The following is a 13076-nucleotide window of genomic DNA, read 5'->3' on the forward strand; positions in this document are numbered from 1 at the left end:
CTTTACATACATTATCTCTGTCTTAGACTATAAACTTCTTGAGAGCAGGGAGCATAACTTGTTACTGGGGTCTACCCCAGTAGCTGACCTTAAAGTACTCAATAAACAGTTAAAAGAATGAATAATTAAATTAAAATAATTGAGGCTGAACTCCTAATTATTTCACATAAGGTCGTTTGAAAAAACAGAGGGTTCCATCACTTTTAACTGGGGATGTATTAAAGCTATTCTTCACTAAAAGCTCAGAATCTGAATACCACTTTATGGCCCTCTCCCTAGATACCTATCATGTGGGGCAATCGAAATTCAAAATAACTTGTTGGAAAAAAACTGGAAACAAATAATCTTTGAACTATAATATGGACTATAAGGTTGGTAGAGTTAAGACACTGAAACCTTGTTATGCAAGTGTTATGGGACAGAAATCAAAAACTTAAGTGATTAAAAGCACAGATTTACATTTGAGTTTATTGGCTGTCTAATCCTGGATGGACAAGTTACTTAACAACTCAGTTACAGTCTTCTTTTCTCTAAAATAGTATGGATAACAGTAGAATTTACATTAGGTAAACACTTAATGTTTGTATTTGAAGGAATAAGCTTTCAAACTTTAGTTGTTATTAAATTTTAGCTATCATTGTTTTCATTCTTATCTTCCTCCATGGATCCTACACACTGAGTTTAATTAAAGATGTGTAAAAATATATATATATATAAATTTTTATTATTTCCTAAGGTGATCCCTTAACAAAGAATCCCCAAAACGATGTTATAATAAGGCTTAATTGTATCACGGTATTAAAAAATTCTTCTGATTTATAAAAGCACATTCTTACCTTGTTTGGTGAATAAATATCATCTTAAAATAGTTAGAAAAAGCAGCAAGCACTGCTCTGTGGGCTTTGAAGTAGACATCTCCAATAGCAACGGTGCAATCACACAGAAAACCAAATTCTCGTTGCATGTTTAGCTGCTGCAGAAGGACAAGGCTATGGCTAGCTGTGTCCATTGTGGCTCTAAGAAAAAGAAAGACTATTTTAAAAATAAAACTGGCTAGGAGTTCCCGTCGTGGCGCAGTGGTTAACAAATCCGACTAGGAACCATGAGGGTGCGGGTTCGATCCCTGGCCTTGCTCATTTGGTTAAGGATCTGGCATTGCCGTGAGCTGTGGTGTAGGTGGCAGACACAGATCGGACCCCGCGTTGCTGTGGCTCTGGCGTAGGCTGGCAGCTACAGCTCTGATTAGACCCCTAGCCTGGGAACCTCCCATATGCCGCGGGAGCGGCCCAAGAAATGGCAAAAAGACAAAAAAAAAAATTAAAAATAAATAAATAAAACTGGCTATGGTTCACACAAACCTACAGAGTACAAGGAGACCTAAATTTAAGTGAAATTATTCGTTTTCAAAACTGTTCATTTTAACCCCAAACCTAGCTAACATTAAATATCCCATCATGACAACCCACATCGCCCCTGCTGAAATGATAAAATGTGGCCTTTTTAAAATCTGGTAAGAGGGTAGCTTGGTGAGGGTGACAAAGATGTGAAAGGAAGCCTGTCCTTTGCTATCTACATGACTACAATGTTTCTAGTCCTGTTTCCTCACTGGAAAAATGGGAATGAGGTACTTATCCTTGCCTCAGAGCCAAATGAGATAAGTTATGTGAAAAGCATCTTATAACGGAAACTGCTATTCAAGTGTTAGCTATAAATGTTAATAACGTTATACTGTGTCCTGGCTGGGCTACGGCTGTGTTTACTCCTTAGGAATCCTGTGTGCTCAGGAGACGCTGGCCTCCTAACTACCATACAATATTTGGGAAACTGATCAGTCACAGGAAGTCCAGGAGCCGTTAAGTAGATGTCAAACCACATCCCCAGATTCTTATGGGGCTTGGAACCCCAGAGGAAAGAACCTAAGCCCTGATCTTAACTGGACTCAAGACACATATAAGCATGGAGATTTCCAAAGAAGCAGAATATAAGATGGGACCACTGGTCTCAGAGGATGAAAATCACACACATGGAAGAACATGCAAAAGAATTCTGGCAGAGAAGCCTACTGTGAGCAACAAGACATACATGAGCGCCCTGGGTGAGGGAGGGAGAAGGTATGATATTGTTTTGCATGTTTTAAAATGTTATATATTCAAACATAATAGTTTCCCCTACTGCTCTCCCAAGTAAAAAAACAAGGCTCATATCCTTTACTGTCCCATTTTAAACACCTTTAGGCAGCAATAAGAAATAAAATAACAGAACCTACAGAGACTTGAGTCTATCCTCTAAGAATAGAAACAAAAACCCAAGTTGTGGGTTCCAAATGGCCATTTAACCAAGAGTCATTATTTATTGTATTTAGCACATTTCCTTGATTCTAAAATACCACTAATCTATGAGATTAAAAAAGTAAAATAAAACTGGAGATTTTAACATGCGAAAACATGTCTTACAGTCAATAAAATGGTTCAAATTGAAGTATTTAAGTGTCTTACAAATTCTTGCCAAAAAAAATCCCCTCAGATCATAAACATTTTCAGTTATATATATATGTGTGTATATATATAGTGCATTAGTATAATGAACTATTGAACCATGTGGAAATGAAAATACACTAAAAAGCCACATATACAAAGATCTGTGGTTAATGGTCTATGAATAACAGTTAAATTCACTCATCGAATGAATATTTTTTGAAGAGAAATCTAATAAAGAAAAAAATATTTGAAAGCACACATTATACAAGGCATGGGGCAGAAAAAAATCACAATGATACTACAATCAAGAAGATTATAGGCTAATAGGGGAGATAAAACATAAAACTTAGTAATTATGACATGAAGTAAAAATGGTAAGTGCCATAAGAGCAGTCAGAGAACATGCTATGAGTGGGTGTGGGGAAGGGATGGGGGTGGGGGTAAATAACAGCAAACCCAATGAAAACTAAGCCATTTGAACTGGATTTAGATGAATAAGTAGAAGGTAAACACAGCACTCAAGGAAAAAGAAAAAAAAGCGGGAGTTCCCATCGTAGCTCAGTGGTTAACGAATCCGACTAGGAACCATGAGGTTGCAAGTTCAGTCCCTGGCCTTGCTCAGTGGGTTAAGGACCCGGCGTTGCCGTGAGCTGTGGTGTAGGTTGCAGACGAGGCTGGGATCCCGCGTTGCTGTGGCTCTAGCGCAGGCTGATGGCTACGGCTCCAATTTGACCCCTAGCCTGGGAACCTCCATATGCCACGGGAGCAACCCTAGAAAAGGCAAAAAGACACACAAAAAAAAGCCGGAATGAATAAAATTGCAGGGAGGGGTGTGAATATATAGATTACTGAAGATTTCTATTTGGCATAGAAAAAAATCAAGGGAATAACCCGAGATAGACGTCAGCTCACAGAAGGTACTGAATGTAAAACTAAAAGGTACTCCAGGGAGTTCCCATCATGGCTCAGAGGAAATGAATCTGACTAGCATCCATGAGGATGCAGGTTCAACCCCCAGCCTCGCTCAGTGGGTTAAGGATCCAGCGCTGCTGTGAGCTGTGGTGTAGGTTGCAGACGAAGCTTGGATCCCATGTGGCCGTGGCTATGGTATAGGCCAGAGGACCCTTAGCCTGGGAACCTCCATATGCCTCAGATTCGGCCCTAAAAAGAAAAAAAAAATGAAATAAAAACTAAAAGGTACTCCAGTTGTGTTTGAAATGGAGAACTGTATTAAGATGTTTTCATTGGGAAGCAGAATAAACAGCACAGCAGTTAAAGCTTGGACTCTGGAATCAGACAGCTTGGATTAAAATTCCAGTTGTCACTCATTCATTTATTTATTTGTTTATTTATTTTTAGGGCCACACCCAGAGCATGTGGAAGTTCCCAGGATGAGGGTCAAATAGGCACTACAGCCACAGGCCGATGTCACCGCCACAGCAACAAGGGACCCAAGCCTCATCTGCGATTTACACTGCAGCTCAGGGCAACACCAGATCCTTGACCCACTGAGCGAGGCCAAAGATGGAACATGCATCCTCACGGATACTAGTTGGTTTTGTTACCACTGAGCCATGACGGGAACTCCCCAGTTCTGCCATGTAGATGTTTGATGTTGACATGGTACTTAACTCTCTGGACCTCAGTTTCATTTATAAAATATGGGTAATTACAGTATTTACCTCACAGGTCATTATGAGGATTTAATAAGATAATGCATGTAAGCGCTTACATATAGTGCGGGCACATAATAAGTGCTCAATAAATATCAGTTATCATCATCACCATCATTAGGCCTGGAAATCAGGAATACTCTAGAAGCAACAAATATAAAAGATCAGCAAGGAAAAGGCAGCAAGAAGCCTTCTGCAATATCCAAATTATGGGAATGAAGAAAGGAATAAAAGTAGATACACCAGATGTAGAACTGACAAGATTTGGCAGCTGACTGAACGTGTCAGCCACAGAGAAGATGAAGTCAAAGGTGAGTTTCAGAATTCCAGCTTGGGTAACTAGAATTCATTCATTTCTTTGGGTCCTATTTGCAGAGTAACTGCCATGCTCTAGGTGTTAATGTAAAGGCAACGCTGCAGACTGCCATAGGGGAGGCATTGAAACTAGCTTAGTAAGAGAGTAGTTTCCTTTTGGACACAGTGAGTTTGAGGTGTCCACTCTAGGACAACGGAGTAGAAAAGTTTAGTTACCAATGGCAACAAGAGGCAGCACTGGAGAGGGGGGTCCTCTGAAATAATAAGAATGAAGTCACCAGGAGTAGATGGGACCATGAGTGAAAGTAAGAGGAGAAAAAAAAACAAACAAAAACTAAGAATGAATCCTTGAAAAACAAGAACAGATAAAACTAGACAGAAAAAAGAGAAATAAAATATATTGTCACTGAGGAAGGTAAAAAAAAAAAAAGGCGAGTTCCTTGGTAGGAGGAGGTGGCTGCAAAGAAACATGGGGATGAGGCCTACTGCAAATACCCCCAAGAGTACTGACCAAGAGGTTTCTGGTGACCTCTGACAACAGTGTGGAAAAGCAGCAAGAGCGAAATACCTAAATGCAGGAGGATGTTCGAGAAGAGACCATAAAGAGTAGGTACAGATAGAACAGGACACTAAGGGAGCCGCAGATAGAAGACTTTCAGGCTAAAGAGGGGAGGAATCTCTTGAAGACAGAAGGAATGCAATCAAACGTAAAGTGTAGCAGTCAGTCATGGAGAAAAAAGGAATCTCTTACTTTGATAGTGAAGAGGAAATGGCTGAGGGGAGGGGAGAGAATTTGAGAATTCTCTTAGATGACACTGATTTAGGAACTATGAAATCAACCCTAAAAAGAAAAGAAAAGAAAAATCAGTCTATATGCAGAGGGAAGAATGAGTTTAGGCCTTGAAAGAAATCTATTAATCTACAATGCTTGGTAGATTGAAGTTGAAAGAGAACTGTCACACACAATTCTTCTTTCTGCTTCAGATGTGATCATTTCTGTTGACCTATCTTCAAGTTTACCGTTATTCATCATCTGTTAACCCATTTTTTAATTTCAGATATATATTCAGGTCTAAAATTTTCATCTCATCCCTTCTTAGTTTCCATTTCTCTGGTGAGATTTCCAATCTGTTCGCATATTACAACCTTATTTTGCTTTACACCCTTGAACACAGTTACAGTAGCTGCTTAAATCAACCTCTGGGTCATCCTGGGGTCAGTCTCCATTAACTAGGTTGATAGTTCCCCGTTTCTTCACATGTCTAGTCATTTTGGATAATATCCTAGACATTGTGCTTACTACAGTAAAAACTCTAGGTCCTGTAATATTTTTCCAAAGAGTATTTACATTTTTTTTTTCTGCAAATTAACTAGGCTAAACTTAAACTCCAAGTTCTGCCTCCCTATGGTTCGGTTTTTTAAATGTCAGGTGTGTGGTTTGGAGACTGCTCAACACACATATATGCCTAGGGTTGGCAAGAGATCCAAGCTGAGTTTATACATAGGATTTTCCTCCTTACTTTCTACCTGTATGGTCACTCTGAACTCTGTCCTCTTTTCTTCAAGCAAGATGACAGATTATCACAGTTTCAGCCATCCCCTCATGACTCCAGCAGGGCCCTTCTGTCAGGCTAAAAGCTATAAAAATGGAAAATTATTCACAGCTGTTCCCTTATTCCAAGTGTAGACCTCATTCCAGTTTCTGCTTATTTTTTGTCACTCCTGAGTGCCATCTGGTTGTTTTTAATTTTTTTTTTCAAGTTTATAGTTTTTATCTGCAGAATTTTCCTGATAGGAACTACTCAGCAAATACTTTTTATCTGCAGCATTTTCCTGATAGGAACTACTCAGCTGTTACCCTCTATCAGCAGTTCTAAAAAGTTTTGGTCTCAAGATCCATTTACACTCTTAAGAAAACTATTAAGGGCTATATATTTATGTGAGTTATATTTATCAATATTTACCATATTCAGAATTGAGTGAGAAATTTTTTAATTTTAATATATTTGAAATAACAATAAACTGTTTATATTTATATTAGTAATACATTTATTCTAAAAAAACAACTTTTTTTTTTTGCCTTTTAGGGCCACACTTGCACCATATGGAGGTTCCCAGGCTAGGGGTCAAATCAGAGCTGCAGCTGCCGGCCTACACCACAGCCACAGCAACGCAGGATCCGAGCTGTGTCTGTGACCTACACCACAGCTCATGGCAATGCCAGATCCGTAACCTACTGAGCGAGGGCAGGGATCAAACCCGCAACCTCATGGTTCCTAGTCAGATTCGTTTCAACTGCGCCACAATGGGAACTCCCACTATTTTAAAAAGTGAGGGCAGCACTGTTTTATGTTTTACAATCCTCTTTAATACCTGGCTCTAAAAAATACAGCTGGGTTCTTTTCTCTGCTTCTACAGTCAATATGGTGCCACATGTTGTTTTGGTTCAAAAGTATTAAGAGAATTTGGTCTTGGCAAAAGGAGATACTTGTAAACCCACTGAAAGGGTTTTAGGAAACTTCAAAGTGTCCTTCGACCAAACTTAGAGGACTTCTACCCTACACTATCTTTTTTTGATCCTATGAGGTAGTAAAGCAAATACTGTATTATTTCCATATTAAAGTTAAGAAATCGTAGGCTCAGGGGCAGGAAAGGTACCCAAAGTCAGACAACTAGCTATTAATGCCCCTTTTTCAAAATCCCCATCTAGAACTTTCAACATATATACTGATGGCAGATTTTGCAAATATATTGAATCAAACAATGGGATAAATGTTCCAAGTTAATAAAATGAAAACAAACTCAGATCTGTTATTTTAAAAAGTCGTATGTATAACAAATTCACCCAAATTTGTTTGCATATTAGACCTTTCATGTTTTAAGGCAGCACAACCAGATTTTACACCATGTTAATAGAGCCAATACATCACAAAGTTATTCAGAACATTTTCTTTCTTTTTTTTTTTTGGCCGTGCCTGAGACATGTGGGAGTTTCTAGGACAGGGAATGAACCCATACCACAGCAGTGACCCAAACTGCTGCAGCAACAATGCGAGATCCTTAATTCACTGCACGACAAGAAAACTCCTGGAACATTTTCTAATATCACTTATTTTGCAAATTATTACCTGGGCTTTTTTTTTTTTGCTATTTCTTTGGGCCACTCCCATGGCATATGGAGGTTCCCAGGCTAGGGGTCGAATCGGAGCTGTAGCCGCCAGCCTACGCCAGAGCCACAGCAACACGGGATCCAAGCCGCGTCTGCAACCTACACCACAGCTCACGGCAACGCCGGATCGTCAACCCACCGAGCAAGGGCGGGGACCGAACCCGCAACCTCATGGTTCCTAGTCGGATTCGCTAACCACTGAGCCACGACGGGAACTCCACCTGGGCTTTTTATATAGCCTTTGCTCATCATTTTTTGACCATGCATTTTATTTTCTCTAGTATGAGGAACTGCCAAAGTTTCCTATATATACAGAAAGATCTTAGAAGTTACTTTGTAGAAACTCAAAATGTGAGAGAAAGAGATTGCAGGAAAATAATCTATCATATTTATAAATACTATAGCTAAATTTAACAGTGCTACATCTTAAAATGCTTTATTTGTTATCAAAGTGGTATTTATATTGTAAGATTTACCAGATTGCAGTAACTCTGGATTAGCTTAAACTAAGTAAACTAGAACAGCTTTATACCAGTATCTACGCTTGTTTAATTCAAAGTTAGCTTGATATTCAACATCTTTGATTTTTAATTTATTTTTAAATATCTGTTACATTAGAGTACATTACTGGACTCTCAGATCTATCATAGCCAGAGCGATGCTCTATAATACGACAGCTTTTCATTCTCACGGCCTATAAGAAACTTTAATAAAAGAAGTGACGAAAGGAATAAGGCATCTGGAAAACGGTCCTAGATATTTTCTTTGTGGTTCCCACCACTGTGACTTTATTATTAATTATTCGTTAAGACATGGAGACAGCAAAGTTGGCTGAGGAATGTGTACAACTTTCTTGAGATACTTACTTGTGGCTATAAATACAAAGGTAGAAGCAGAAGTATTCAAAGCACCACTTAATAAAAGATATTATACAACAATTTTAACTTTTTAATGGCACACTCACATGACTGTGGAGGTGTAACATTTTACAACCAAGAGAAAGAATGTTTGCAGAAATCATTTTATACTGGAATAGCATCTCTAACTGCTGATGAAGTCCTACTTCAGGCTAACCCAAACAGAACTGCAGAGGGTGAAGCACAGAGCCTTTTTAAGTCCCTCAGGTGATTCTAACACAATGCCTCAATTAAGAACCACTGCCTATAAATCAACTATAATGGAAAAAATAAAAATCATTTAAAAAAGGAACCATTGCATTAGAGGAACAAGGGACCAAGGAAACCCAAGAAACTATTTCACACTCTAAAATTACAGAGAAAAAGAAGAAATTTCACAAGAAGTGCTCAAAATGTGGGAATTATACTTGTTACATTAAATAAACAAAAATCAACAATTGTAAATCTAATTTTAACCTTAAAGTAAAAATTTAGTCAGATGGGGGAACAGAAATTACTCTCAAACTGTAGGGTAGGTAGGTACTCGGGGCAGACGAGGAACACACTATTTTCAGAGTTCATTTTAAAAAGTACTTCGTAAAAAGAGGTATATTTGCTCTCTCATACACTATTATACCAATTTTTATAATGTCTGAAAATTATATGGAAATTCCAAATCTGAAAATTATTGAGGAAAAATCTATAGTAACTCTAGGCATCTGCTTGTGAAAATCACTGAGAACAGAAGAGGAGAGGGTAAAAGGCAGACGTGGTACATGACACAGGAAGAGCAGTTACATTCTAGAAACCTTTAACGGAACAGGGAAACGTTAGTCTGGGGCCTCCTGCCTGTTGGCAGACACAGCTAGCCAATTACATCTCTACCCCCATCTAACCAACATGTGGGATGCCTGATAAAGCCGCAACACCAGGCAAACAAGAATGCTAGCGCTGGAGAGTGCAAACTGCCATTGGACCTTAAAAAAAATCAGAACCCAGTAAGGGAAAGGAAAAGATTCTTCTTAGTCCATTAAGAAAATAAGACTGCACTTCTAAAAGAAAAAAATAAGCTACTCACAAGATAGGAGAAAGTTGGCTAACGACAATGCTAGTACAGACCTAGAATACAGTACAAACAAAAATGATTATAACTTCTGAATATAGGTGAACCAATACTTCCTTTGCCACGGAATGTTCCACAAACACGTTATCCACATGGGCTAATGAGACCCTTTGCATAAAGTACCTAGAGTTTTTCAGAAGGAACAAAAAGTCATTATATGACTGAGCTGTAACCAGGAAAGAAATGAATTAAAATTTTTTCAAAACCAACTAACATAACACTCTAAACACTTTTTCTCCAGGTAAGGTTAAAAAAGAAAGAAAAAAATTCCTGCTAGCAAAGGGAAAGCAGAAGTGCTAATAAATTCAGCCAATAATCCTGAAACCTATGTTTGCTTCAAGCCCTTTCCTTTTTCTCCACTCTCTCTGAGCAAGTTCAAATAGCAATGTTTTTTATCCTAGAAGAAATACTGTTCTAGTTATTATCAATAGCTACTACTATAAAAAGTGAATCTATGTGTAAGGCCTTGTGCTAAATACTTATGTACATTATTTCTTTTAATCCTCATTCATGATTTTAAGTATTATTTTTATTTCCATTTCACAGATGAGGGAAAACCTAAGCTTAGGACACACAATTGGCAAATAAAGTAGGGATCTAAAGCTACCTCTGATTCTATAGCCTGTGCTGGTAACTATAAACTGGAACAGTTAACATTTTTCTTAACATTCTTCTCTCAAGAGACTGAAATTCATGTGCAATTTAGAATAAATAAGCAGAAAGGGGGCACAGGAAGTGGTACAGAAGTACTTTATAATTTATCAAGATAAGAGCACCTGCACTGTTTTTTGAGACTAAAAAAAAAAAAAACAAACCAAAAACCAAAACCTGCAATACTATAACCTCCCCAACTCTTTTCTGGCCCTGTTATCACTAAAATGGACAAGTTTTCTTTAACAAGATGGTCAAGCACCACCTACGGACCATAGTAAATAAATCACTTTGGTTCAGTGGTGGGGAGGGCATTATGCAACACTTCCCAGCACAGCCCTAGCCAGGATAATTTATGGCCAAGGCACTTGGGCCCCTCCTCCCCAGCTAGACAGCCTGGCTCCTTCGCATTCCCCTCAGGAGATAGGGTGGAAGCATAAGCTCCACTTTCTAACGCATAGAGGGCAGCTGAAAGTCCTGCTCAGCCTCTCTGGGCAACCACAGGCGCCAATAAATCAGCCACAGGCGATTCTCTCATTCCCTTCCTGGCTTGAAATGGTAGCAAGACCTAATGCAAAAGAGCACTGACCGGACTTGAGAGATAAAGTGATCTAGGCTTGAATTCTACTGCACTTGACTGCATCATCAAAGCCAGGTAAATCTCTCTGAGCCTGTTTCTTCACTTGTAAGATGGAGCCAACACTACCTCCTGTTTGCTAAGTATTCAATATTCATCTCTAAAAGCAGCTAGCCACTGCAGATACTCAATAAAGAGCCACCAAACCTGGGCAGAATCCATCTCTACTACCTCCAAATAAGCCATTCAGGGCAGGGTTGGGCAAAAGGTGTAGAAAGTCACGTGAGATCCCCTCCTCTTTTCTTGCTGACAAATCCTGCGATGTTCCACACTTCCTGTTAACCTCCTACCCATCAGAACTCATCTATTCCGATTCCTATCCCATCAGTGTTCCATTCCCTATTAAGGAACTGATGTCTGACAATGGACTAATAGTTTACCCTTAATTAAAGCATATCCAGATGGCTAAAGGGGTCTTTGGTGCCTTTACCCACGGAAGCAACTGCTAGTCTTTGTTATCCTCGGCAAGAATAGGGCTGGATTTTTTTCGTGGCAGGAGAGGGACGAGCTTTGAGCTCAAAGTACATTAACAAGCACTCTATTCCACCTAGAAATAGTGCCAACTCCATTCCTTAAAATACCAGAGCCATCACACACTGGCCAAGTTTAATTTCTCAATAACCGGAATTAAATCAAGTATAATCACCTCTGGCAGATCGTCTCTACAGTGAGTGGGTTAAACTGCACCGCACTCCTGGTGTGGTGGAGTGCAATGACTAAGGCATCTAGAGAGAGCCTTGGAGTCCAGTTACTGAAGAGGTATAGGGCTTTGATTAAGCTACACAGTCTTTCGGCCTGGTGTTTGTAAAATGAGAGATGAAGTGCATTTTCTATCAGGCTCCTTTCAGCTTTAAAATTTGTGACTCTAAAGTGTACTTCACGCACATGACAAAACCCTGTGGGAATCAAAAGCGCTGCCAAAATGACTTGACTCTCAAGAGAACGCATGCCATTGAGGGGAAACGGGAGCGTTAATATATGAAGCAAGTTAGCAGCTGTTAGTTTCCAGGCACAGTGCACAGGCTAAGCAGCTTGACAACAGCTTGATTTTCCCCAAATAATAAGTGCTAGGGAAGGCAGTGAGAGATGGAGCAAGATGGGGGGGGGGGCTGGATTTGCTTAGGATAAAAGTAATAAAATGTGAAAAAAGAAAGATAAATGAGGGGGGGAGGCAACTTCCTGCAGGGTTAATCCCAAAAGGGGATGAGGAGGGAGAAGGAGGCCAGTAGCTGCAGCGTCTGGCAGGTGGCACCTGGAGAACCGCCCACTTGAGAGAGGTGCCGGGGTCGCTGCTGCCTGACGAATGCCGCAGGCGGGTCGGGGCTTTCCGGGCGGGGTCGCAGTCGGGCCCGCAGCTATAAGAGCTCGGAGTCGTTGCTGCGCCCCCGCACGCCCCCGCCCTGCGTCAGGCCCTAACAGCTGCGTGCTGCGGGCAGCGAAGGACCGCTCTGGATATCCTTGGCCCAGCTCTCACTCGCGGTTGCCATTTTCCTTCGGTGCCCTGACATCTCAAACAGACCAAAAACACCCCCTCCCCAGCTACTTGCATCTGTCCCGCGACCGACGCAGCTGCAGGCCGCCGCCCAAAGCGGCTCGCGGCGGGAGGGACTGAGCCCGGGGCAGCCCACAAGGGCCGGGCCGCGTTGCTTACCCAGAGGCCGCCGCGGCGGGCGGGCTGCTGGCCGACTCCTCCGTGCGGGAGGGGCGGCTCCCGCGCCGCGTACGTCACGCGGACACGCCGGCTCACGCACCCCGCGGTTCGTTCTCGCGCGGCTTCCCGCGCCAACAGCCCCGCGATGGGTCCACGTGACCGCGCGCCTGGTAGCCGGGGAACTTGGGGCGCTGGGGCCGGAGTGTGCGTGCGTGCGTGCGTACGTGCGCGCCCGCCTGCTCGCCCGCTCTAGTGGCTTGGCGGGGGTCGGCCCGCGTTCTAGGTGCCTCTGCCACGGTCGCTAGTCGTGACTCTGTAGGCGGAAGCGTGGAGCCAAGCCTGAGCGTCACAGGCTCCCCACACAAAACCGCGTGACCCGGGGACTTTCCCTGGGGTGTGCAAAAGCACGGCACCCCCTCAGTTCGGGGTGGGGGCAGGGAAGGATGCGCCCGCATACTCGCGGGCTGAGGGGTGAGGGCGCGGG

At 41.5% G+C, this 13076-nt stretch overlaps 1 protein-coding gene across 7 annotated transcripts in view; it reads right to left on the reverse strand.

Annotated features, from left to right (window-relative positions):
• ZBTB25 (zinc finger and BTB domain containing 25) overlaps nucleotides 1-13066 on the reverse strand; it is a 43566-nt gene extending 30500 nt beyond the window's left edge. For 4 of the 7 annotated variants that reach the window (XM_047797898.1, XM_047797892.1, XM_047797896.1 and 1 more), the window contains exons 1-2: nucleotides 12593-13029; nucleotides 837-1016 (exon numbers count right to left, since the gene is read on the reverse strand). In XM_047797898.1, coding sequence (XP_047653854.1) covers nucleotides 837-1009 — 173 coding nt within the window. In that variant the 5' untranslated portion in view covers nucleotides 1010-1016; nucleotides 12593-13029. The other 3 variants (XM_047797893.1, XM_047797895.1, XM_047797897.1) reach the window with 3 other exon arrangements.
• Nucleotides 13067-13076: the final 10 nt, after the last annotated feature.

This window comes from Phacochoerus africanus, chromosome 9, assembly GCF_016906955.1.
Source record: "Phacochoerus africanus isolate WHEZ1 chromosome 9, ROS_Pafr_v1, whole genome shotgun sequence".
Lineage (NCBI taxonomy): Eukaryota > Metazoa > Chordata > Mammalia > Artiodactyla > Suidae > Phacochoerus > Phacochoerus africanus.